This window comes from Myiozetetes cayanensis, unplaced genomic scaffold (genome assembly GCF_022539395.1).
Source record: "Myiozetetes cayanensis isolate MyiCay16 unplaced genomic scaffold, myiCay2020 scf4, whole genome shotgun sequence".
Taxonomy (NCBI): Eukaryota; Metazoa; Chordata; class Aves; order Passeriformes; family Tyrannidae; genus Myiozetetes; species Myiozetetes cayanensis.
Genome location: NW_026087631.1, coordinates 18,635,630 through 18,662,524, shown reverse-complemented (window position 1 = coordinate 18,662,524; position 26,895 = coordinate 18,635,630). Strand labels below are relative to the sequence as shown.

Genomic DNA, 26,895 nt, shown 5'->3' with positions numbered 1-26,895 from the left:
TGGATAGACAGAAATGAAATTTACATTGAATTTTACTCTAGTAGGTGCTTAGATTTTAAAAATAATAATAAGTATTAATAATTGGTGATCTTCCTTTGCTAATAACTGTGACAGATTTGTTTGTTTGTTTGTTTGTTTGGGTTTTTTTTCTTGGCATGAAAAAATTTTTAATACATATTCGTGCATGGTATGTTCAGTTTGAAATCCGTTTTGTCTCAATTACAGTCCAGAAAAAGCTTGGCTTCATTCCCAACGTATGTTGAAGGTAAGATAATTCTACAATTTCTAAATTTTTTTTTGGTATCAAAACCTCACCGATGTATAAAACTTTATTTTTATTTGCTGAATAGAAAAGCTACTAGGGTTGGGTATACTGATTTAGATTAAATTATTCCCAATCTGCAACGTGATTCTAAGCTAAATCCTACTGTAGTCTTTCAGAAGTTCATAAACATGGAACTTTAATTTTTTTAGTGTTTCGTTCATAGTTTCGGTGTCTGTTCTGCTGGGGTTTTTTCTCAGTATCACTTAAAACACTACCTTTTTATGGTATTTACACAACATGTAGGAATTTCTGTGGACAAGGAAAATAGGCTAAGACTGTGATGATCTGTCCAGTGTTGATTTTAATTGGCAGGCTTAATCCAATGTCAGTTGGATTAATTAGCAGAATTGGATTAATTGGCAGGCCTGCCAAGGAAATCTGCTCTGCTTTACAGCTACTTGTCCTCTAATTAAATAATGCTTCCTGTCTTGGAGTTAAGGTTGCACTAGCACTGACTTTATTCAGAACAATGTGTAAAAGCAAGTTACCTCCTACATGAACTGCTGTTACCTTTTGTGATAGTGCTAGTATACTATGTATACTGTAGAAAGAATACATGTTGTAACACCCAGTTATTTTGTTGTGAGAGCATGACAGAAGCACAAAATAGAAGTTTCTTTCCTTTTTTCCACCAGTGGTTGTTCCGTATGCTTGATGAAATGTCAGAAGTACAGTTGATGTGATACTTTATTTGGGCTGCCTTGTAACTCCTTCAATTGCTTTACAATGTGCTGTGCTTAATTGATTGTTTTCTTTAGACTACAAACTGATCATTGGTTTAGTCTTCGGTGTATAAGCTGCATGTTTTGGAGTCTCTGGCCAGATTGTCAATTAGTATGTAGCTGAGTGTTGGAATTTTGCAGCAATGAAATATCTCTCTTAGAATTTAAATTCATCTCCTATTGGTAGTCCTTGCTACCAAAGGCTATTTAAAATAATCCTCTTCTCCTAAAAAAAATAATAAAAAAAGTAAACTAAAATTTTCTTGAATCTTGGTCCAGTGCAAAATTCCTTAAAAAATTCCTTAAACAAATGTTCCAGCAGTTTATGAAAAAGCTTTCTAGGACAGGAAGAAGGTGTTTGAGCATTTTTTCTTATTTCTCATTATTCTACTCTGATTTGATTGGTAATAAAATAAATTAATTTTTCCAAGTCAAGTTTGTTTTGCCTATGGCAATAATTAGTGGGTATTTCTCCCTGTCCTTGTCTTGCCTCATGAGCCTTTTGTTATATTTTCTCTCCCCTGCCCATCTGAGGAGGGGAGTGACTGAGCTGCTTTGATGGGCAGGGTCAGCCCACCTCAGATGTTGAAGTATTTTAGAGGATTTGCAGCCATCAGGTGCTGGCTCAAGTTGTCAAAGCACTGCTGTTTTCCTGTGGTTCAGCATGATTGTCTTCAGTGATTCAATCCTGTGTTACAGTTCCTGGACCTTGTGATCCTGAAGACTTAATCGATGGAATCATTTTTGCTGCCAATTACCTTGGTTCAACTCAACTGCTTTCTGATAAAACTCCTTCCAAGAATGTGAGAATGATGCAAGCTCAGGAAGCTGTCAGCAGAATCAAGGTGAGGAATGATTCCTGCTACTTCTTGTGTGGGTGTCTTATGGTTGTGGATATGACCTTCTCACTTATGCAGTAAATTTTTCATGTGGGGTTATCTCTAGTTTCAGAAAGGTAAAGTGCCTTACCTTTCTTTCTGCAAAATAAATTGTATGTTAATGATGCTTTTGGAAAAGAGTGATAAGGGGGAGTTACCAGGTCATTTTAATTCCCTGTAGTAATACCTGTGCTGTGTAAACTAAGCCAGAATCTGAAGTGAGTGGTGGTCATAGTTATGTATTATATGGGTGTTGAGGGAAAACAGGTTTAGAGTATAAAACACAACTAGTAAGTGTTGCAGCTGCTTCTGACTTGGCACTTGATGGAATTGCTACTGTGGTAATGACTGCAGTTATTTTTGACCCTGCTGTGGATACTTGTTTCTCCACACATAGCAGCTAGGAGCTGATTTAGAAGGGAAACACCTGTGATGGTACAGAGATGTATGAAATAAAAATAACATGTCCTAGAATATGGTATGTTTGCTTTGCTTGTTTGGAAAAAAAGAAATGCCAGCCAATTTCTGTACAGGCCATGACAAGCAATTGGCATGCTGCTGTATTTGAAGTTACAATTATGACACTGTCAATGGAAATTATGTGTGCGGATGAAATATTGCACGGTTATACAAGATGCTGCAATATTCCTGCTACCTATACATGAGTGGATGGTAGGCACACAGCTTCATCTTCTGCTGATTCAGCTAACCAACACAATCTCCTCTGGAAATTTTAATTAGTTTAATATTTGTGTGTTCTTCTTTTGTAGTGTATTTTGGGTTCCAACTCAGATTTGGTGTGTGATTGTATAAAAGATAGAGGAAGAGGAGAAAAGGTTATCAGGAAAGCCAGTAGTATTGTCTGTTAAGGTCGACTGATGCTTCCTGCTGTTATAATTCCTTCCAGTGTTTTCCATGACAGGTGTTCAGTTTAGTATGTAACTTTAAAACAGAAGCTCTGACTAGAACCCTTGAGAGACTACCATAAATTGCCTTACCTTTGGAGATAGATCATCCTCTGACCTCTCTGTAGAAGTTTTCACAAACTTAAACTACTGTGCCTTTTGCAGAAGAATGATTTATCTCTGTTCACTGGAGATTCTGTATTCTTTAACATTCTTTAAAAATGTTTCACTCAGCTTTCTCAACCCTGGCAGGTCTTGGTGGGTTCTTCCCAAAGCTGCAGTGAAGAGATTTCCCTTATAGAGAGTGCTTTTGTCCTGCTCTGGGTGCAAGTAAGGCTATGCCCCTCTGTTTGTTAGTCCCCATGTATTCTTTCCTGATGCTTGGCCATCTGGTAGAAAATTTGTCTGACTCGAATGGATGGGAAACCAACGGTAAGAAGACAAAGGGAGAGAAATAAGGACTTTGGTGAGGCTGGATCTAGGAATGACACATCCCTGGAGGTTGAAAGGAAATACTGGCATCAGCTGTCATAGGAAAATGGTATCAGGAGTGACACTTGAGCCTGAGGCTGAGTAGAAAGTTTGCACCTAGAAGACAGAGCTTCTGTGGGAATACACAGTAGAAAAAGATTGAAGGGATGTGGTAGAGAAAAACGAAACAGAATTTATTCAAATTGGGCCTATGAGATGTAAGAGTATAGAATCTTTCTTTAATACTAAATGTATTTCTTAGAAATTCATTTAAATATTCTGTTATGTATCAGCACTTCTATGCTTCAAAACAGAAAGAAATCTATTAAACTCATTTCACTTATAACTCCCATAATTTATGCATCCATATAAATTGGTGGGCATGCGTATTCTTTTGTTTTAGTGTATTTGTCTCAGGATTGAGGTCCAAACAGTTGCTTTGTTGACCTGGTAAAACCGTAGCTGTTGTGACTAATTTTCTGAAGCTCGGTTTATTTCAGAAAATTATTGGCTTACTGCATGGCACACAATACCACTGTACACTTCTTTAACAGTTACTGCATTTTGCTTCGAAGTGAAGCTCAGGCAACCTCCCTTCACCTTAGGGCCTTTGGTTTGTTTACCAGGGTGGGCTTTGGCTGGTTTTGTCACTGATTGCCTTTTCAGCTAAACGGTTTTAGTGAGAAATTCAGTGTGATGTATGGAGTTGCTGCCGCCAGATTCATCTCTGCATCAGCTAGCCTTTATCACATATGTATAAAACACGCAGGCTTGAAGTTAAGAGCATTAAAAAGGGGTGAAGAGTTTTGTTTAAGCCCTGCGATGTACACATGCTTCACTTAAGTGTGTTCCTTCTGAATTTAATAATCCCTGTAATGCTTCCTTTTAGCAGAGCCTTCAGACCACATATTCATTCGTTAAGAATATGAACAGATTTTGAAAACAATTTTCCATGTTATTTCTTTAAAAAGGTATCTCTTCAGTTATAAGTACAAGAGTTGAGTGTTTTCTTGCTTGGCCTTTCGTCTCTGAGAAGCACAGCAAAGTTAAAACAGAAACAGTGCTTTGAAGATATTCATCAAATGTAGTTATGAATACTTCACTAGGAGGCACTCTTGTTTTGCTGTGTGGCAGGCTTGAGCACTTTTAGATAATACCTGGTTCAATTTCTGAGTGTAATAGAATCCATGCGTGGAAGTGGTTTAATATTCTGCACGTTTTCTTTACTCGGTGTCATCTCAGTGCTCACGGATTTGCAGCACATTTTCCATAGAGACTAAGTGGGTTGAGTAAACTTAAGACACTCCTGTAGCAAAAGTGGAAGCTTGCTGGTCTTTAATATTTTGTAACTTTGGAAATCAAAAATATAATCTATAAGTAATTGCATTTCATTTACCTTAAATGAAAATCATAAATTCTGTGTATTTAAAAAAATGTTATTTTATATAGATTAGTTTCTGGATTTTTTTGAAATAACCTTTTGATTTGAATTAGCAAAATAATGTGGTTACAAAGAGGATTTGTATAATAAAGTGTCCTGCATAGAATTATCCTAATCTTGTTGTTGTTCATGGACTATAACTTTTTTGGTGACATTTCTGTGCATTGTTAAGTCACTTAGATTTAGAAGTGCTTGTTCCCTATCATTACCTTACTTTTAAGAAACATTTGAAATTTGTTCTTCAAAATGCTCCCATTTGAAGAACAGAATTTTCAATAGATTTAATGGTAGTGTATTTTAATAGCTCAGGGTTTTTTTCCTCCAGTTTCTTCTTTTTGGCCTGTGCTCTTCTTCATTTGGAAGGTCTGTCACTAAAGTTTTGGGTGGAGGAGAAACTATCTGAAGGGGAGCTTGATACTGGAAAGCAATTTAAATACTCTACCTCAGGAGTATCTACCCCTTACCCAGTATATGGCAGGCAGCTGTTATTCAAGATAAGTATATTATTTCTGAGTATTAATTTAAATTAATAGTAACGTAATGAAGAGCCTACCATGTGAGGCAATCACCAGGCTATCAAACACTTCTTAATTTGAAAAAGATGACTAAAAGCTAGTGTGAGAATGTATCTATTTGAAAATAAGCAGCATGGTCTAAACTTTTGGTAGCTGCTTTCAGATTTTTTTAAACAAAACCTGATAGCTTTAAGCTGTTTGTTCTTCATAAAAAGTAGTTAGGGCTGAATCTGTATCGAACCTCTAGGATTAGGCCTCCTTCCCATCACAAGAGCACCTGTTAAATTAATCAGCAAAGAGGCTGTTACTGTTGGAAGTAAAAGAGTGACTACCAGCCTGGTGAGTATTACATTTCTTCACTGAGCAGGTCCAAAAGTTCAGTTCATCTTGGTTTGAATTAAGAATTGCAAGACTAAAAATTATCTTGATTTGCATTGTTAGTGGAAACCTGTTTTAAGGGGTTTGTGGAACTGAAGTACTTGCTCCACTGCTTCCTTAAAAAAATGCAGTAGTATGGGTTTGTCTTTGTGTAGGTGTCCCAGGAAAATCTGTTGTCCAGAGATGCGGTGTGAACATGGGTTTATTAGTATAATATGAGTTTATTTGCTCAGAAGGAGAAGAAAATGAAGGGGACAGTTACCTTCTGTCATTTTATTTTTCCAGAAAAAAGTAGCATAATTTTAGGGAGGTTATTTTTTTGAAGTCTGTTAAAGTATGAGATCCAAAAAAGCTGGAATAACAAGGCTTAAAATTATTCTCTCACCTTTTACATTGATGTGCCTTCAAAAGAAGTAACATCGGGGTTTATACTGCTGGAAGTGATGGGAATCTCTGTTTTATTTAAAAAAAAAAAAAAAAAAAACAAGAAACAACCAAGTACACACAGCATAACCTTATTTATTGCAAGTAACATTTTAAGTGAAAAAAATCCTTTTGTGTTCTTCCTGACTCTTTTGGTGCTGCTTCTTTTCATTTCTGAAAGTAAACGTGCTAAACATGAAATTATTTTTTTAAACCAAAAAGAAAAGGAAGAAATTAATCTAAGCAGGGAGTAATTTAGATCAGCTAATAGTTTATGAGCCCTGACATTAGCATGCAGATTCCTGCTTGACTTGGAGTCTCTGTAAGTTCTTCTCTAACTGTTCTCCTGTCTCTGTTTGTTCCATGCTAAGCAGATGGCCCAGAAATTAGCCAAAAGCAGGAAGAAGGTGCAGTACAAACTCCATCAGCTTGATGTTATGCTTGTTCTTTTGTTTTCTGGGATGGTTTTTTCCTTTCTTTTTATTTTGTGGTTTTATTTTCTGCATCCAGCAAGGTTTTTTCAGATTTATTTCTGAGCCACCATACAAGCTGACATGTGTCAGAAATCAGTTGCCTGATTGGCCATTTTTTGTTGCTTATCATTAGCCATTTCATGTTAGAAATAGAATAAAGATTGGATTTATCAAACGGTTACAGGCAGTACCGAAAATGCATATTAAAGAATCAGTACTGAAAGAGGCAAAGGTTTTAACTCTGTAAAATGATAGATTAAAATGAAATATGGTTTGTTTTTTGTTTTTTGGTTTTTTTACTCCCCTTTTCTTTTTTCTTTTAATTTTTCTGTAAGGCTGCATTGTTTGATTCACAGAGGTGTCAAATTGCTGGATGCAAAAAAGAAAAAAGTTTGTCTTTACACACAGTAATATACTGAGATTGACTCATCTTTGTAATAAGTTTTGTTTGTGGAGCTTTTAAGTATCTTTTAACAAATGTAATTTAAAAAACATTATGAATGTTTTACTTTCTATTAACAAAATATGACTTCTAAAGGTGGGTTACTGCTTGAATAGTACATTGTCTGACTGTGAAGGTCTTCTTAGCAGAACTGCATTATGAAATGCTTAAATAGTACCCAGCAACAGTACAGGTTTTTCCGTTGGTCTTAGCAGCCACTGTTAGCCCATACAGAAATTCCTCGGGCAAGAGATGCTGTTAGGCCTTTCTATGGCTTGTGTGAAAACCTTACTTAAAGTGGGATTCGTAGTGTGCAGAAAATGGTAAAATCATTTTGATTTTCATGAAATCTTTATACAGTTTATGCTGCAGTCAGTTATAATTTTACTGAATGGGGAAAAATATCAGGGAAGCTTTTAAGAGGTTAACAGTTTTATTCAAACAATACCCAATTCACTTTCACATATATGATATAATTTCCACATCTTTGTGTTTATCTTTTGCTTCTGCAGTCTAATACTCTATCCTGCATTGCTGTTCTGGTGACTGTGTCTTAGTGCACCCTAGTTTGTGAACTAACATCATTAGTAAGTATGTTACCTAATGTGTTTGTTTGACTCTAATCCATTTATTTGCAGGCTCCAGAAGGTGAATCTCAACCCATGACTGAAGTAGACCTCTTCATTTCTACACAGAGAATAAAAGTACTGAATGCAGACACACAGGTATAGACATAAACACTTTTGTCAGTTTTGTGGTAGTAGTCTACTGAAATAGACTTTCACCTACATGCCAAAATTTGTCCTTCAAAATGTGCTGGCTCTTGTATTTCCCTCCAGGATTTTGTAGTAAGAAATCCATGGTCAAGAACCGTATCATACAGGCAATTACTCTGGTGCGTGACTCTAGAAATGGTTAGAATCTGTGGGTAAAGTAATTGCAGTCAACTCATTTCTCATGAGCCCTGATGCATGAAGTATTGATTGTGGTCAGAGTAGCCCAAAATGTTTAGTTGTAATAATTTGTTCGTTGTTCTCTACACATACATATCCAGCTTACACAGGTTCAGATACTGAGGTTTTTATGTGCTTTTACACAGAAAAAACCCCTTTAATTTGTAAAACTTTCTCTTTGTTTTGCTTTTGAAAAGTGAAGCTCTTGTTTCCTATTGGCATCTCCCTTCTTGCAGGTATTACAGACTTCACTTAGCAGAGGTCTTATTGCTGTCTGAGTGTTTTCATCCTAGGTGTGCAATAAGAACTTGATTGAAGCAGCTGCTTATGTTGATTTTCTTATTCCCCAGGAAACCATGATGGATCATCCCCTGAGGACCATTTCTTACATTGCTGATATTGGAAATATAGTAGTTCTGATGGCTCGTAGGCGAATGCCGCGGTCTAACTCCCAGGATAATGTGGAAGCATCTCACCCTTCCCAAGATGGAAAGAGACAGTACAAAATGATTTGCCATGTCTTTGAGTCTGAGGATGTAAGCAATTACTTTGTCTTGTAATTTTCTAGAGGTGGAAAAGTAGGAACATTTCATTAGGTCTGAAGGTCATTGTTAGTGGCCCTGTTTGCTTTTTAACTGCAACTGATATTTTGTCTAAGCAGAGGAACTTGCCTTCTGTTTATATGTTTGAACCCAACATTTTACTCAAGAAATTGGTGTTCATGGAAGTGCTTCCCGTTTTTAAGCTCCTTGATTGCCTTCCAGTAACAGAGAGAGGAGGGTCCAATTGCCAAAGTTTACAAATACCAGCTCAGATTCTGCATAAGAGAGTGAAAGTCTATCAGAAATGCTTATTTGCCTAGGAAAATTCTAATCCCAACCCTTGCATCAAGGATCAGTCACTGATACTTACTAGAAAGGTGATTTTTTATTTTTCAAGAGGCTTGTACTGGGGGATCAGTTGTTGTTATTATATCAAAAAGCCAGCAAATAAAGTTGGTAATTTCAACAATTCTAAACTGTGTCTCTGAACAGAGATACAGATTTTAGTCTATGGTGCAGGTTACTATGTTAGCTTATGAAGGACTTGATACCCTGTCTTCACAATCAATGTGCAGAACTTGCTGATTTTATGCACTTTTTAAGGCTCAGTAACTGAAAGGTAAAATCAGATGTATCAGATTGAAGTGGCTAGATATTTAGTTGTCAGGATCATAATCAAGCTGTGCCTAGTAACTTGGGAAAATTAAAAAAATCTCACTTCTAAATCATCCAAATAGCAGAGTATTACATAAATGAGGTGAAAATATCCATTTCTTATAAAATAATTGCATATCTTCCAGTCTACAGTATATCACCAAGGACTTGGAGATGGGAAGATTTTTTTGAATAAACAGCTGATTTTATGTAGTGATGAATCTGTTCTAAACCTATGTCTGAATAAATCATCTGGTTGCAGATGAATGTATATACATGACCCAATGCTGAAATTAAAAAGTAAGGACAAGAACACTGATCCAAAATTATGACAGAAAGTATAAAAATTGTAGGTTTTTTTCCCATGAAATAATATGTAAACCAGTTTTGCAAAGCCTTTAAAGAACCTGTTATGAAATAAAAAGAGTAGCCAATGTATTTTTCGCCTAATATCATGTGATAGGCTGCCTGTTTTGAGGCTGATGTTCCTGTATTTCTAGTCACAAATTTTGACACTGCTTGCTCTCTTACTGGCCAGTTGAAAAAGAAAAAATGAAGCTGTCAGGTGCCAGAGGCTGGGGCTTATTTTACTTCAGCAGGAGGTGGTCTGACTCTTGGATGATCGAGACTTCCTGGGTCTGTTTCCCAGGTTTCTAGCTGGGATATTTAACTAGCTGGAATCTATGCTTCTCAATTTTTGGTTTATTCAGATCAGCCCTGTTTGTGTCAGATGTGATCTTCTCTGTGTCACAAGGTATTGGCGTGGAAAGTACATGCCTATAGATCCAGCAAAAGCATTACTCATTGATGTGAGAATATGCTGAGAAATGGCAGATTATATCAGCTCTCCTTAGTCATGGTATGTAGTTCACACATAGCTTGCAAAATGTATCTCAAATACTCAAGTGACTAACAGAATGAAAGTATTGTATCACCTTATTAGCAGGAAGGAAATGGCTTTTTCAAAAATCTTGTACGTCCAGTGAAGTAATGCAGCCTGTTTATATTATAAAACTTGTCTTTTCTTCTTCTGGGACAGCTGAGTATTTGGAAGAAGTTACACAGTGAGTAGAAGCTACAGAGTGAGACAGAAGCTTGTAAACCTGCAAGTGGGTGTTGTCCAAAATATGTCTCTGCTTGGATGAGTCCTTGTCTAAGGAGGACAGCACCAGATTTTCAACTGTATTTAGAGCTGTATCTTCCAATGAGCTGAACCCCAGTGATGTGTCCAAATGCTGGGAGCTGATCTCTTCCTGGAGTGAAGATACATGTGTATGAATGTAAAGTCTGCATTTATCTCATCACTTAAGTTATGGAGCTATGGAAGCGTAATTTCCCCCTTGCTGTTTTGTCCTTGCTAGGTTGATCTGAGCTTTGGTAGTATACTGGCAGTCTACATATTGGTCTTTTCAGCATCAGCAGTCATGTTATTCTCATCAGCAGAAGTAGTGATAGTTTAAGTTGTTTAAGATACAGTGAAATTTTTAGTTTAGGTTGGGGGACTCTTCCTTTATTAGGGAGCAAATTGGACTTTAAATATAGCCAGTAGCCTCTATAAAAATACATCTGAACAGCATTCATTCATTGCCAGCGCTCCACCAGGCCAGCCATGTCAGCTGTGGAGTTCTCCACTTCTCCTCCCTCCCTTTACCACAGCTAGCACAGCTAAACTGCAAGAGGGTGCCTACAAATGGCAGAATGAGTAGAAAAGAGGCAGAGAACTGACAAAATCATGGGATTTGAAGGGAGCGAAACAAGAAATGTAGGGGAGAGAAGGAGGTAGCAGGTTGAAGAAGGAGATGCGTGTGACCATTTCTAGTCACTTCAAGGCCTTGAACTGGTCGCTAATAGTTGCCCTTTTCCTGTTTTGTTTGAGACTGAGATAGGAGCAGTCAATATGAATGTGATGGTCCTAGAGGATGGTAAGAAAAGTTGGAAATACCCTCTTAAATGTGTCTGTGTGTTTTCTGGTAGACATTTTCATTTTCATTGCTGGCTTGTCAGAGAATGGCATTGTCCTGCCTGGAAGGGAGAGCCATCTGGGAGCTGCATGGGTTGGAAGAATTGTAGGTGCAACCCACAGTGACTGCAGTGGCTATACCTTTACACTGTTATTATCAGTTCTTACCTGTGAAAGGATGGCTTTATTTCTGATATTTATTATTGCTTACCAAGCTGGATTCATGACAGAGGTGAATGTGTTAACTTTTTATGGGTCTTTTAAATTAGTAATGCACAAATATGTTTTAGACTGGATGGCAGTTATTGACGGCAAGAGCATGGATCCACCACGACAATCAATGTGATTAAGCAATGAATCGTTTATTAAGACACACAGCACACATTTTATACATTTTTGTACCATCATGGGTGCAGGATTAAAATCTGGGGATTGGATAGCTCAGTCTGTCCACGAGTCCGTGTCTCATGTTCATTGGACAAGATGCAGGTTCGATGTTTTTGCACCTGGATACCAGCTCCCACCGTAAGTTCTCACAACATGGAATAGTTGTTGATTGTAAACTAATTCTGTTCTCATGGGAAGCCTGTTCAGGTTAACTGTAAACTAATTCCTTCTCAGGGGAAGTTAGCCCAAGTTCACAGTTGCCAACTGTAAACCAATTGTTCTTCCCATGGGAAGCCTGAGGCTTCTCTCACAACTGGTAATATGGGTTGTTCACCAGGCCTCCATTTTCCTGCAAATACTCCACAGGCAGTAACTTGTAGGTTTGTGAACTTAATGATCCATTTTTAAGTGTGATTGTAACAGAGAAAGTGTCAGTGCACGCAACCATCAGAATGTTTCACTTTTTTCTTTTCTCTTTCCTTCTCTGGGAACTGCTACAGGCGCAGCTGATTGCACAGTCCATAGGTCAAGCATTTAGTGTAGCCTACCAAGAATTTCTGAGGGCAAATGGAATCAACCCAGAAGACCTTAGCCAGAAGGAATATAGCGACTTGCTCAATACCCAGGACATGTACAATGATGACCTGATTCACTTCTCCAAGTCTGAAAATTGCAAAGATGTATGTCTCATTTCTTTTTCCATAACTGTATTAAGACGCTCTGTATCAATTGCAGGCCCTTGTTGTCAGAAATCAAAAAACCTTTAATACTTCCTATAAATTAGCTCAGTTAGTCTAGAATATCCTCCCTAATAGGACACCCAATCATCAGTTCTGTTTCAAAGGCAAACAGTGAACCCAAAAGTTATCAGCATTGAAATGATTTACCATCTCTTGTTATTCTTTTTACCAAACAATTTTGAGACATTTGAAAGTGAACTTAAAACATATTAACAGACTAATACAATTTAAAAGATTACAATAAACGATATAAAATTTATATAGGCATGGGTGTTTATGAAACTGGCTGATTCCAAATTTTAAATAGGTGCGTGTGCCAGAAGGCTTTGCAGCTTGCTTAATAAAAATGAATCAATACACCACTGGAACACACAGATAATGATTTTCTAATCCACAGTCGTAACCTCTTGCAATCTCTTCCTGCTTTGGATTGTCCAGGAGAACCCATGGCACCAGGGTTTCTTCCGCTCCCATTTCCTCTGCTCATACACAAAAATTACTTGTGAGGAGTGTTTTGCATGAAGTAAAATCTATATTGTGTAGTACTGATCATTTAATGTTTGGGTACAAATGAAAAGTGTAAAATGTGTACCCTATTTTGTTTTTCCTTTGAATTAGGAAGACAAGTTGTAAACAAAGAAGGATATGTTTATTGGTTATATAGATGTTGGGAGGGGGTGATATAAGTTCCATGGGTGTGAAAAGCATCTTTTTTTGAACACTTTTTCTTATTATGCAGGTTTACATTGAAAAGCAAAAGGGAGAAATCCTAGGTGTGGTGATTGTGGAGTCTGGCTGGGGTTCCATTTTGCCTACAGTTATCATAGCCAACATGATGCATGGAGGACCGGCAGAGAAGTCTGGGAAGCTGAACATAGGGGACCAGATCATGTCAATCAATGGGACCAGTTTGGTTGGTTTACCACTCTCAACATGTCAGAGCATCATAAAGGTAGGGAAAATGTTTCTGGAAGCTACACATTTTAAAAGGGTTACGTAGCAGGAGAGCAGAAGCTATAGAACTCTAAAATAAGTTCTTACCAAATGTTTGCATAGCACTTTCCATTTCATGATCTTTAAAATGCAGTGTGAATTATACTACACCAATTTTCTGACTCCACACAGAACCACAGAATGGATAGGGTTGTAAGGGACCACTGGAGGTCATCAAGTCCAACCTTTCTGCTTCAGGTACATTCCTTAGAGCACATTACTCAGGACTGTTTATTTATGGCTTTTGAATATCTCCAGAGAAAGACACTCCAGAGCCTCTCTGGAAATCTGTTCCAATGCTCAGTCACCCTCACAGTAAAGAAATCCTTCATCATGTTCAGGTGGAACTTCCTGTGTTCCAGTTTCTGCCTTTTACCTTTCATCCTATTCCTCTGCACTGCCAAGAAGAGCCTGACTACATTCTCTTGACACTCTCTCTTCAGATACTTACAGATTAAGATACTGAGATCCTCTCTGTCATCTCTTCTCGAGGCTGAACAAGCCCAGCTCCCTCAGGCTTTCATAGAATCATAGAATTGTTTAGATTGGAAAAGACCTGTTAGATCATCAAGTCCAATTGGGTACAGTTTCCTTATAAGTGAGGAGCCAGCAGTCTGCTAACCATCTTTGTTGCCCTCCATTGGACTTGCTCCAGGAGCTCCATGTCTCTCTTGTACTGAGGAGCCCAGAACTGGACACAGCACTCCAGGTGTGACCTCAGCAGGGCTGAGTAGAGGAGCAGGATCACCTCCCTCAATCTACTGCAAATTCTCTTCCTAATGCATCCCAGGATATCTTTGGCTTGCTTGGCCACAAGGGCACACTGCTGGCTCATGGACAGCTGCTCATGGACACCAGGACCCCCAGGTCCTTCTCTGCAGAGCTGCTTTCCAATAAGTTGTCTCCCAGCCTGTGCTGGTGCCTCCCCATGTGCAGGACCTTGCATTTGCCCTTGTTGAACTTCAGAAAATTTGTCTCTGCCCATTTCTTCAACCTGTCAAGGTCTTTCTGAAGGCCTGCACAGCCCCTGGGGGTATTGGGTGCTCCTCCCAGCTTTGTATCATCAGAGAACTTGATGAGGAGGCACTCCATCCCTGATAAGTTAAATAATACTGGGACTAGAATTGAATCTTCAGGGTCACCACTAGCTACTGGCCTCCAACTAGACCCTGTGTCACTGATCCCAACCCTCTGAATTCTACCATTCAGCCAGTTCTCAATCCACCTCACCATCCACTCATCCAGTTCTCAATTCCTGAGCTTGGCTATGAGATATCATAGGAGACAGCATCAAAAGTCTTGAGAAAGTCTAGATACTCTCCCAGAAGATGTGTTGTGCTATTTATTTGCATAGACAAGGGCTCTGTGTGTACACAAGTGAATGTTTTGTTCAGAAGGAAGATACCACCAGATATCTTCCTTGAAATTTTACGTGACAAATGGAGGTACAGGTGCTTAATGTTGTCCTAGGCCATAATAGCTGTTAAATGCCTCTTAGTATCTGAATGAAATAGAGTCTATCCTTTTTTGTTCTTGTATACCTATTTTTGAAACTTTAAAACTTTGAATCAAAGACATACCTTCTGTGGAATCTTTGCCCACATTGTTTGAAAGTGGGGTATTTTAATTAGAAGAGCTTTCTTCTAGTTGTCAGAAAAGTATGTGACTTAAAAGAGCATTCAGGTCATCTGGAACTGAATTATGTCTGGGGTAGCTGCAGCATACAAGGGAATAAGTATTTGAACATCAGAGTTTAAGAAGTGGGAAAGATGCCTCTCTAGGGAGTGTTTTAGGTAAAGCTGTATGAAATTATTTATTGAAATAGTCCCTCAGGGCTCTGCAGATTATCACATGTGGACATGTAATGTAATGCTGGTTGTATTATATAGACAGCTTTCTCTGATTTTTAGGAATATACCTGTAACACTTATTAATTCAGGCAACTTTTTGGTAACAAGTTGTACCTTTTTTTTATATTTTGTATTTTTTTAAAACTGTAAAATAAATTTTACATTTACAAGGTCAGTTTGCCAAGTGGAAAAAAAACGTATGAAGTAAATTCTCATTTTTTTCTCCATGGATTATCTCTTAATACTACTTGAACTAAGATGTTTGCTTTAAAAACTTTGCATTGTTTTCCCAAAATGTTAATACTGAGTTCTGATGAATAAGACATGCATAAGTTACTGAACCAGCCACTTTAGATTCAGTGAGTAGAAATGACAGTCTGGAAGTGTGGCATACTAAAAATATGTCAAAACCTGTTTTGCATCTGTAAAGGAAGCAAGAAAACTCATATGCCAGCTTCAGTAGAACAAAACTGCTTGCCAATTTAGGCTCTTCATGATAGCCATATTTGTTTCCTATCCCATGTGGTTTTATTTCTAAAACTGCGATGAGTTACACTTCCCTTATTAAGTTGGAATTTCACTATGGTCATTGGTACTTTATCAATACAGAAAAAACCAGCTTTTCTGTTTCCAGCTTTTGCAGACCTTTCTCTTCTTCACTGATACTTTCTGCAGTTTCCGTAGGAACTGCTAACCATTTATTTTATCTTTCTAAGGAGAAGTTAATCTGTATGTTTGCAGGTCTTCATAACCACATATCTGGAGCTGTTCATGTAGCACTTCTGGAAATTAGTACATATGAAACAAGCATATATATGAATAATCAAAGTGCACACTTAAATGTGGCAGAAAAATCTCAGTTTTCAGATTTCTTTAGCATGCTGTAAGCACTTCTATGAAAAGATGATAATATTATGTGTATAAACATATCTCACAAGCACTTCAGACAAGATGATTTCAGTATTATGCATTTAAGCTCTGCTACTAATTGACTATAAACCAATTGCAAACTGACAGAGCTTGGAAGAAGCTTTCCATGTGTTGTGGCTATTCTCTAATAGGTTTATTCTACTTATATCTTTTTCAGAAGCATCTGATGCTAGCTACTATCAGAAGCATACGAAAGGACTAGATAAACAAAGTTGGTCAAAATATGCAATTGTTTTGATTCTGATCAGTTTATATTACCAGTCTGCATGATACTGAAAATTAGCCACTTCTGAAATATATGTGCTTTCTGTAAAGTTAGAAAAAATTTTGTTAGGGACCACATTACTTCTTTTTTGGCCAAGTAATATAGATAAATAACTTGCATATTTGTCAGGGAAGTAAGAGCACAATGATATCAAATCTGTTGAGGGCATGTGTTGGGAGGAACGAATTAAAAGCAGAAGAATGGCAAGGAGGATGGTAGATATGCTCAAGTGACCTTGCAGCTGGGAATGCTTAGGTCTGGAAAATAACAGCTTGGGTAACCCCATCTACTGTGCCTACTGCTGTTTGTCCTCTGTCTGTGTTGAGAAGTAGAGTCTCTGCGTAGAGATAACAGGAGTTTACAGAGACTTGGAGACACTCTCATGGACATGCTTGAGCTCCCTTTCTTGGGAGAAAGATCAAAGCTCAGAGATCATAAAAAACACAGGGGAGATAACAGCATGGGGATAAACTGTACGTGTGCAGACCTTTAGTAAATTGCTACATCAGCAGGCCTACCACCCATCAGCATGGGCTGAGCCTAAGCAGGTACTGAAATTGACATGTTGTAAATTAAGTGAGGTGAAAGTTGCTGTATTTTTTTGTAAAGTATTTCATTCTTGATGTGGATTTTATTTATGTATGGATTTATGGCTAATGCTTTCTGTGAATGAAGCATTTCAAAAAAACCCTCTTAACAACCTCCCAGAGCTCTGAATACATGAAGTTGTACATTGCACTTATCTGTGATTTATTGTTTGTGTTTTCATGGAGCCATATGAACACAGAGTCTCTGAAGCTGGCAGTCACCCCTGTAGCTGGTTGTGATGGTTTTTTTCAAAGTAGAGCTTGCTTCTTGAGGGCTATGCCCACCAGAATTTAAACAACTCCAAGACAGGATGCTCCACAACCTCTCTGGGTAATCTGTTCTAGTGTTTTACCACCCTATCAGTAAAAATAAATTTTTCTCCTTCAATTTTCTTCTGGTAGCAAGGAGTCCATGATAAATGTGATATAACTCATTTTGAAGGAAGGAAGAGTACTTGAAATGTATCAAGCTCTGTCTTGGGGTGGGTGATGAGCAAGCAGAGAGCTTTTGGGCTAGGATAAAAGGGCAGATGAGTAAGGGTGACACTGCTGTGAGTGTTTGCTGCAGGCCCCATGACTGGGAGGAGGTAGTGGATGAGACCTTCTACAGGCAGCTGGAAGCAGCCCCAAGGTCACAGTCCCTGGTTCTTGTTGGTGACTTTAACTACCCTGACATCTGCTGTAGAAGCTACACAGTGAAGCACAAGCAATCCAGGAGGTCCTGGAAAGCACTGATAACAACTTCCTGTCACAGGTAGTGAAGGATCCCTGACAGGAGGATCCTGTCAATATGGTATCCCCCAAGGACCAGTACTGTTTAGCTTATTCAGTGACTTAGGTGAAGGGGCAGATGCCTCCTCATCAAGTTCTCTGATGATACAAAGCTAGGAGGAGCACTCAATACCCCCAGGTGCTGTACAGGCCTTCAGAAAGACCTTGACAGGCTGGAGAAATGGGCAGAGACAAATTTTCTGAAGTTCAAAAAGGGCAAATGCAAGGTCCTGCACATGGGGAGGACTAATTCCAGGCACCAGCACAGGCTGGGGGACAACTTGCTGGAAAGCAGCTCTGCAGAGAAGGACCTGGGGGTCCTGGTGTCCATGAGCAGCTGTCCATGAGCCAGCAGTGTGCCCTTGTGGCCAAGCAAGCCAAAGATATCCTGGGATGCATTAGGAAGAGAATTTGCAGTAGATTGAGGGAGGTGATCCTGCTCCTCTACTCAGCCCTGCTGAGGTCACACCTGGAGTGCTGTGTCCAATTCTGGGCTCCTCAGTACAAGAGAGACATGGATTGAGTCCAGCAGAGGGCCACAAAGATGGTTAAGGGACTGGAGCATCTCTCTTAGGAGGAAAGGCTGAGAGGGTTGGGCCTATTCAGCCTCAAGAAGAGGCAAATGAGAAGGGACATCATCAATGTCCATAAGTATCTGAAGAGAGGCTGTCAAAGAGGATGGAGTCACAGAATCACAGAATATTCTGAGTTGGAAGTGACTTACAAGGACTACTGAGTCCAACAGGAGTTGGCACCCACAGACAGGAGATTAGGCACACGACCTTGGCATTATTAGCACCAAGTTTTAACTGGCTGAGCTAATCTCAGGCTCTTCATGGTGGTGCTGACCAATAGGACAAGAGGCAACAGGCAGAAATTAAAACACAGGAAGTTCCATGTGAACATGAGGAAGAACTTGTGGAGGTGACCGTGCAGTGGAACAGGTTGCCTAGAGAGGTTGTGGAGTATACCTCACTGGGGATACTCAAAAACACTCCAGATGCAATCCTCTGCCATGTGCTCTGGGATGACCCTTCTTCAGCAGGGATATTGGACAAGATGAATCACTGTGGTCCCTTCCAACCATTCTGTAATTGTGTGAATAATGGAAATTAGGAGCACTGCTTATATAAGGATGATACGAGCAGGACCTGCTGTTTGCTTGACAAAATTGAATTTATTTAATTAGGGAAGCAACTCTTGCAACTATCTTAGCTACTTACTTGAAAAGTCATTGGATTTTTTTGGTGAGTTGCATAGAGCTGTTTAATATTCCTTTCATGCATGATTTCTGTTATTGAATGAAGAAACTGTGAGCAGGAATCTGGTTTTCCAAAAGCAACTGTGTCTGCTTCTTGGCAAGAAAAACTTAATATATTATCACTTATTTAACTGAATATTCTGATGCTTGTTTCTGGCATTCAGAGGTCTGATTCTGTTACAATGCATACAAAGATGCATTTTTTCAGGGCTGTTCCCATGTCTATGTTTTAACTCTTTTTTTCCCCTACAGTGCTTATGTTAAATGTTTAACTCTTTCTTTGCCAGCATCCTTCATGAATTTTTTTTTTTTTTTACAGGGTTTGAAAAACCAGGCCCGGGTTAAACTGAACATCGTTAGATGTCCTCCAGTAACCACAGTCTTGATCAGAAGACCAGATCTCAGATATCAATTGGGCTTCAGTGTGCAGAATGGGATTGTAAGTAGCTTCCACACTCTCTGTTCAAGCTGCTGTTTTCTCCTTAAAACAAGCAGGATTTTGCACATATAAAGTCTAAGATATAAAAGTTGGTTTAATAAAAGTTATTTTTTTCTTTCACTCTACTTCCTTCACAACTTTAGAGTCAACCAGAGGAACAGAAAAGTTGTTTTACTATAAAAAAATAAAAGTGTGTAGCAGAGTCTGCTTTCAGCATACATCATTTATGTCTCTAACCAAGCCATTTCATGGCCTCAAAGAAACCCCCCTGTTCTTGATCCTCTTCTTTCATAAGGCATCTGCATCATGAACATTGTAAAACTGAGGTCCTTCATACAATCATAAATTTCCTGTCCACAAGACATGTAATGTACAACATAGCCTTTTCTGACAGTGTATTCTGCTCTTGGAAGAGAATATCCATTAGTTACTTGTCACTAACAAATTTTACTTTGAGCCAGTGATTGATAACATTTTAGAATTTGTTTTGCAAGTCCCTGTGTTTAAACGTTGATTTATACCTCGTAGGCAAAAATGGGTTATAAAAAGCCTCTGTTCCTTATCCAGGCCATGACAAATTTGTTCTCTCCCTTCCAGATCTGTAGCCTTATGAGAGGGGGTATAGCAGAGCGAGGAGGTGTGCGTGTCGGCCATCGGATTATTGAAATCAATGGGCAGAGTGTTGTAGCAACACCCCATGAGAAAATTGTTCACATTCTCTCAAATGCTGTTGGTGAGGTAAGAACTAACAATGTCTCTAGGCAATATAGAATAGTTCATTGCTAATTACCAGTAGCAGCCAGTGGAAACCAGTATAGGAAATGGTGTCTTTCAAGGAACCGTACTGGGACCACATTTTGTAATGTCTTCATCATTGACAATAGACATAGCACCCTCAGTAAGCTTGAAGGTGACACCAAGCTCAGTGGTGCTTAAGGAAAGGGATGTCTTTAGAAGGACCTGAACAAGCTAGAAAAGTGGCTCATGTAACACTTGTGAAGTTCAGCAAGACTAAGTCCTGCATCTGGGTCTGGGCAACCTCCAGCATCAGTAGACACTGGGGGTGAAGGGATTGAGACCAGCCCTGCAGAGAAGAATTTGGGAATACTGGCGGATGAAAATTGGATATGAGCCAGCAATGGGCACTTACCACCCAGAAAGCCATCTGTATCCTGGGCTGTATCAAAAGCAGCGTGGCCAGCAGGTCAAGGGAAGTGGTTTTCCCTCTCTACTCTGCTCTTGTGAGACCCCACCTGGAGTACTGATTCCAGTTCTGCAGTCCCCAGCACAAAAGAGGTGGGAACCTGCTTAAGCAGGTCCAGAGGAAGGCCACAAAAAGCATCAGAGAGAGCTGTAGCACCTTTCCTATGAAAAAAGGGCTGAAAGAGTTTGGAATGTTCAGCTTGGAGAAGAGAAGGCTCCAGGGAGACCTGACACCAGCCTTTCAATGTATAAAAGGGGCTTCTAAGAAAAATTGAGAGAAAGCTTTTAACAGGATCTCCAGTGACAGAACAATGGGCAAGGGTTTGAACTGAAAAAGGGTAGATTTACATCAGATGTAAGGAAGAAATCCTTCCCTGTAATGGTGGTGAGGCACTGGAACAGGTTGCCCAGAGAAGCTGTGGATACTTCATCCCTGGAAGTGTTCCAGGCCATGTTAGATGGGGCTCCGAGCAACCAGGTCTAGTGAAAAATGTCCATACTTGCAACAGGGCAGTTTGAATTAGATGATTTTCCAAGGTCCCTTCCAGTTCAACCTGTTCCCTAATTCTGTGACTCTATCTCTATTAGCCTGTTACTAATCAAATCCAAAAAGCAGAAGTGAGAGCAAGCCTTCTTTCATTATTTGCCCATAGTTCTTCTGTTTTAGAAGAACCCTAATCTGACAATAGAAAGTGTCCACAATTTTAGATGGTTCATTTATACTAAGCATACTGTTTTATGAAGCCACCACCTTCAATACTTAATAAGGACATGAAAACTCTCAAGTTTTACCTTCTTTTCTACCCTGTATGACTTTAGCTAGTTCGCTCACATGTTTAGGGACATCAATTAACTTGGCTTATTTCCCCTAGATTCATATGAAGACTATGCCAGCTGCCATGTACAGACTGTTGACTGCACAAGAGCAACCAGTTTACATCTAAAGCCGACACCTCACCGTCACAATGTGCATGGAAGATGTTTTTCCCATTAGTGATTGTCTCTCTAGTGCTGCATTTGTGTGTCTGCAGAGACATTTCTTTCTCTCTTCTCCCTTCACAGACACAAATACACTGTTACTCTCTCCTCTATCCTTTTTCCCTCTTCTCCCCACCACTTTCCTGTATTTTGGGAAGGGGCAAAATACATCTATGGAACAATTTTGGTTGCATCTTTTTACAAGTGAAACTTCATATAGCTCCACATGCAAAACAGGAAAATAACAGCAGCATTGTCCACAGAGTATTTTCAAATGGCTCTGTTTCATGCTAACATAATTTTGTGGCTATAATTTTACAAACTGACTAACAGATAAAAGTATAGGGTACAAAGCATTCTCTTGGATATCCTGCATGTGACTTTGCTTTTCTTGTCCTATTTTCCCACAGGCACTGAGCTCAGTACTAAAGGTTTATGTCTGTAGGGAAAGTGGAATACCAAAAGTATAATTGTGCTCTCAGGAAGAATTGCCTTGTTATGAAGACTCAGTAAATGCTGCTGTTATAAAATAAATTGTCCAAATACACACCTTTCAATTCCCCTCTGTCATCAGTTCTTCATGATACTAGGACCCCAAAAGCTACTCTGTGAATTGCTGAAACATGTTATACTTGTATTACTTACACTAAGAAATTTGGGAGGCATTTTTTTACAGCAGTCTCCCCCTCTCTGCCCCCAGGTTTCTAACTCTTTGTTTCCTTCTGCTTTGTTTTTAAATGCAACGTCTTTTATAGTCCCTGCCCAATTTTAGAGGTTAAAGTGGAGGGGAGGATCCTTAAATATCCACAGGAGAAATAGTAAGGGGATTTCCTGAATAGCTACACTTTTTCTAGGCTCTTAATTCTGAATTTGGTGCACATAACCACGTGTGCCAGTGTATATAGACATTTTTAAAATTGTGCTTGCTATTTATGAAGTTTGAATATAAGAGATCTGCAGACTATTCTAAGTAATTTTGTTCTCTGAGCCAGTTTTAACAAATATTTTTGTCCAAAGACTGTCTAATTTTATTGACTTCCTCTTTAGTTCAAGATATAGATAACAGTAGAAAGGGTGAGGTGGGAATAAACTTATTTATTTTGCTATATAATTTAACTTGTGATTTTTTTCCATATGTATGGCACTTAAAGGAGATATGTGTGTACTATATGCACTTGTATGAAGATGATAAACTATAGGGATGTATGAAATCTAGTATTTGATTGGCCTCTAAGTTGCATGCTAGAGACAAAAGGGGAAAAGGGCTGGGTTGGGTTCTTTGGGTTTTTTTAAGATGGGGAAAAATAAAGAAAAAAGAAGTAGTGGCTTTTTTTCCTAGTGAGAGAATTCTACATTCTCTGTAGTTACTGTTTTCAGGGCTATATACTGGTTGGTGTTTATACTGAAGCTGAACCATGCATTTAGTCCAGGTTAGTATGTTGATTTCTTTTAAAGAAACAGTTTGTGCTGTGTTTTACTGTGATAGAAAGGCTCAGTGAGATGAAAACAAGGGCAGGCAACACACAGCCATACTCCACTTCTGCTTTGCACATGGGGTGGTGGTCGTAGTCCCTTGTTTCTCAGTTCTTGTGAGGTGAGCTGTACAATATGAGTGTTGTTTGCAGTCCAGTGATGATCCTAGACATGACTATGCAGATTCACAGAAGGGGATGTGAGTGCACGCACATTTGGTGCAAACAATGCCAAGAGCCAGTGAGCAGTCTTGCCAGAGGTCCGTTTTTTTTACTTTCTCAAACCATGGATAACCATGGGCTGATCAGAGTTAGAGGATAAACATAGTATTTCAGTTGGAAGCAGATGTCTAAGGGAGATAATGAAGTGATGCATAAACTACTATAGTAAGTGAATATGTTCTTCTGTTGAGATTCATGTATGATGACTTGATTTTACTGCATTTCTTGTTGTTACATAATTTAATCCAAGGCTCCAGAATATCAGATTGAGCAAAAGAATGTTGTTAGTATTCCAGGTTAGTACTTAACTCTGCTACCTGACTGATGCAACAAGATAATTGACTTGTGAGTATATTGTTTAACTGTAGACATCTGGTTTATGATCATTCAAACTTTCTTTTCAGAATTTTCCATATATATAGTAATATATGTAAATATGATATATAACCATGTACAATTTAGAAGATTATATCCAGTGCAGCCCTTCCATAAGTTGCCTGAAGAAACTTAGTGAGCTCTTGAAGAGACAGTTATCTTGATTCTGGTTCCTGCTATGTTTATGCCCTCCACTTCACTTGTTTCTGTGGTTATGTCTAGCTCATGTGGTGAAGACTTTAACTCACTTCACTGGAAACGATGAAGACCTGAACGTGCAAATGTATTTAGACATGAAACAACTGTTTCTTTGAAAATCTTGCAGCCAGAAGTCTGTGAAGTTATTGGCATTTGAGTGCTTGAACAGTTCATGCTAAATAGGTGCTTAACATTGAGCAAGTGAATGCTTGCAGGATCAGAATTTAGCAAAAAAAATCTGTTTTTCAATTACATTGTGTGTGTAAGATTTCTAAACTGGAAGGTCCATAGAATGTGCACATGTCTGAGAACAGTCTTGCAAACAATCCCATTTACTCCGTAAACAGAAAGAGTTTCAAGAAAATGGAGCTAAAAAGGGAAATCTGGCTGTTCTCTAGACTGGTGCAGCGGTATGATAGATTAGATTATGGGGATTTTTAACAGATTCAAAGGAACATTCCTTCAAAGGTTTACATTCCTTCTTCAGTGACTGACCTGAATTCTTTTTCTTTTATCCTTGCTGCTTCATACAGTCTAATTAACTCTTCAGTGTTTACATTAAGGATGAAGCATCCCTTATATTTTTTATTTTTGACAAGTATCATGTGTTTGTTTTGAATCTTGTTTGAATTTGAGTCTCAGTTGGGATTTCCAAGTTTGCTAGCTTTCCATGTGTTCTAAACAAAATGTACTTCAGAAGACAGCAATGTGGTTGAGATCTCTTGTATATATTTTGCGCAGTACCTAGACTATGAAGTACTATTGTTCTGTAAAGAGGGTGAATAGAAATTATTGTAAAGCGTTGGGAAAAGCATAGTATTGTATTTGTAACAATATTGTTCTTTGTAAACATTTAATGATCTCTCTATATAAATATAAATATATATATAAATATATGTGAGCCTGGAATGTTGATACTGCACATCTACTGAATGTAATTACTCTGATGTTTTCTGCCACAGGTCTCTGACCTCTGTAATGAAGCTGCGGTGGTTTGATTTTGGGGGGGCAGGAGTGAAAAGAGTGGGCTTTTTGGTTTGGATGGGATAGGGTGGGGGGGTTCTGGCCAGTTATTTTGTTGTGATGTATTTACTGTGCTACATTCCTTTATTCAACAGAGCGCTAATGTCTGTAAGATTTGCAACAATAAACGACAAAACAAAAATACCTCAGACAAGGCTGAGAATTAGCTCATACTGACCTAGGGGCTGGCTTGCCAATGCTGAATGCATACATGATTGGAAGGTGTCTGAACTTCTCTTTGGCCACTTATTCTGGAGTAGTTCTGTATGTGTTTCTGCAGGTGTGAACCACTGCTGTTAACTTTAAAACAGCATTCTTTCCAGGTAATACATGACACTGGTGCTCCTAAATGAAACCAATTCCTAAGCTAAGATGGCATCCCAGTTTTTAATGTGTGAAATGTCATCGTGTTTGCATCTTAAAAAAATATGTTTTTTCAAGATGCCTTTAATGTGACAGAAATACTATTTCATTGGCTGAATAACTTACACTTTTTTCATAAATGGAGCTTTGATAAAAATTCTTCACACTTAGTGTCTTCTGAAACCAGTGTTTTTCTTCAGATGTCATCAGCATGGTTTATTATTAAATACCTAATACCATTTGAGTAAATAAAAATTGTAATGTCTGTCCTTAGATTTAATCCTGGAACAGCCTGTGCTAAGGTTAAAAATACTTGTAAAACAAGGGATTGATTATGAAAAACATGATGGTATTTGAAAATCAACTGAAAAAAGTCACTAAAGAGGCATTTTGTCTAGTGAGGTCTCATAGGATTTTCTCTGCCTCTTAGGTTTGTCATGAGTACTTTGAAACTACAGAAATGAAAACATACACCACAGCTGATTCAGAAGATAACTACACACGGGCCTTCAGCCACTCAGTGGCTTTTCATAATATGAAGTACAAATATTGTCAACATCAGAGACTGAAGTATTTCACCTCAATGTGAAATCACATGCTTAAGTGATAGATTGGAGAAATTGTGAAGTCTCTGGTAAAGGGTGCAGCAGACAGGCTGAGTTTGCTTTCTGTGTTTCCCTGAGTGCCACCCTCCATCCTTCTGTTTATTACCATTCCTGTTAGAGGTTTACATACCAACTTCTGTATTACAAACTTTTCTGCATTTCAGTGGATAAACGCAAGTCTTTGCTTCAGCAGTACAGGTACAAATTTCACAGATTTGCCTTATTCACTGGGGACATTTTTCTTGCTCTTGCCTTCAGTGTTTTACTGATCCACACAGCGCACAAGCAGGCCCCACCCCAGTTCCATCACCCTATAATGCCTTGCAGGCTGAAGAGGCGATGCTGGTGCCCTGCAGGGACTGCCAGTGTATGAGAACAGGGCTGGAAAATAAATGTTCAGTTCAGAAGCATATGGCAGCAATCCTGACCTGAAGAGCACATGCAAGAGTCAGTGGTCCATGTGTCCCATAACCTGAAGAGGGCTAGGCCTGTGCTGGGCTGCTCTGTGCTGTTTCTACAGCTGGGCCTTCAGGAATATCCCTTTGCCACAGGATAAATTTAGCTGGTTGATTGTAAGAAAAGAACCTGGAAAGCAGCTCCAGTGGTACCCCAAATTGCAAATTCACTCAGCAGTACGTGTCCATACCTTTGTCTAGAAGTGCAGCAGTAAGGTCCCATGTGAATATCCTTTCTATTTGACAGTAGAAGTGATGAATGGAGTTAGTTGTTTTCTTCTAGAAAAACCTTGAAATACCTCAAATGATAAAAATGGGTAAAATAGATGGGATCTCACAACTTGTTGAGCCGTGTTTAATGCTGCACAATTTGGGATTCCCAATATCTGCAGGGATATAAAATTATCTCTACTACCTTCTTTCTTCACAGTATCATCTGCTCTAATAAACAGCATCTCAAATGAAACTATACAGAGAGTGCCTTTCTTACTGGGATGGTAACAAGCCAGCACATCCTATTGAAAAACATCTGTGCTTCAGAGCTTTGGTTTTGATTTTTGTTGTGTCAGTAAGACAAGAATAATACTCTGCCATTAAGTGAGAAGTTCACTAAACCAAAAGAGCACTTCTTTATATTTTTATTTTAGTTTGCAAATCAACACCATGTTTTATAAAGAATCATTTAAAAATTCTGAA

At 38.7% G+C, this 26,895-nt stretch overlaps 1 protein-coding gene across 5 annotated transcripts in view; it reads left to right on the top strand.

Annotated features, from left to right (window-relative positions):
• The window catches only part of APBA1 (amyloid beta precursor protein binding family A member 1), an 83,238-nt gene extending 58,318 nt beyond the window's left edge, over positions 1-24,920 (top strand). For 4 of the 5 annotated variants that reach the window (XM_050328996.1, XM_050328995.1, XM_050328997.1 and 1 more), the window contains 10 exons: positions 226-265; positions 1,747-1,892; positions 6,433-6,465; positions 7,612-7,698; positions 8,277-8,462; positions 11,970-12,149; positions 12,949-13,161; positions 19,186-19,305; positions 19,903-20,043; positions 21,381-24,920. In XM_050328996.1, coding sequence (XP_050184953.1) covers positions 226-265; positions 1,747-1,892; positions 6,433-6,465; positions 7,612-7,698; positions 8,277-8,462; positions 11,970-12,149; positions 12,949-13,161; positions 19,186-19,305; positions 19,903-20,043; positions 21,381-21,452 — 1,218 coding nt within the window. In that variant the 3' untranslated portion in view covers positions 21,453-24,920. The remainder of the gene's footprint in view (positions 1-225; positions 266-1,746; positions 1,893-6,432; positions 6,466-7,611; positions 7,699-8,276; positions 8,463-11,969; positions 12,150-12,948; positions 13,162-19,185; positions 19,306-19,902; positions 20,044-21,380) is intronic. The other variant, XM_050328999.1, reaches the window with a different exon arrangement.
• Positions 24,921-26,895: the final 1,975 nt, after the last annotated feature.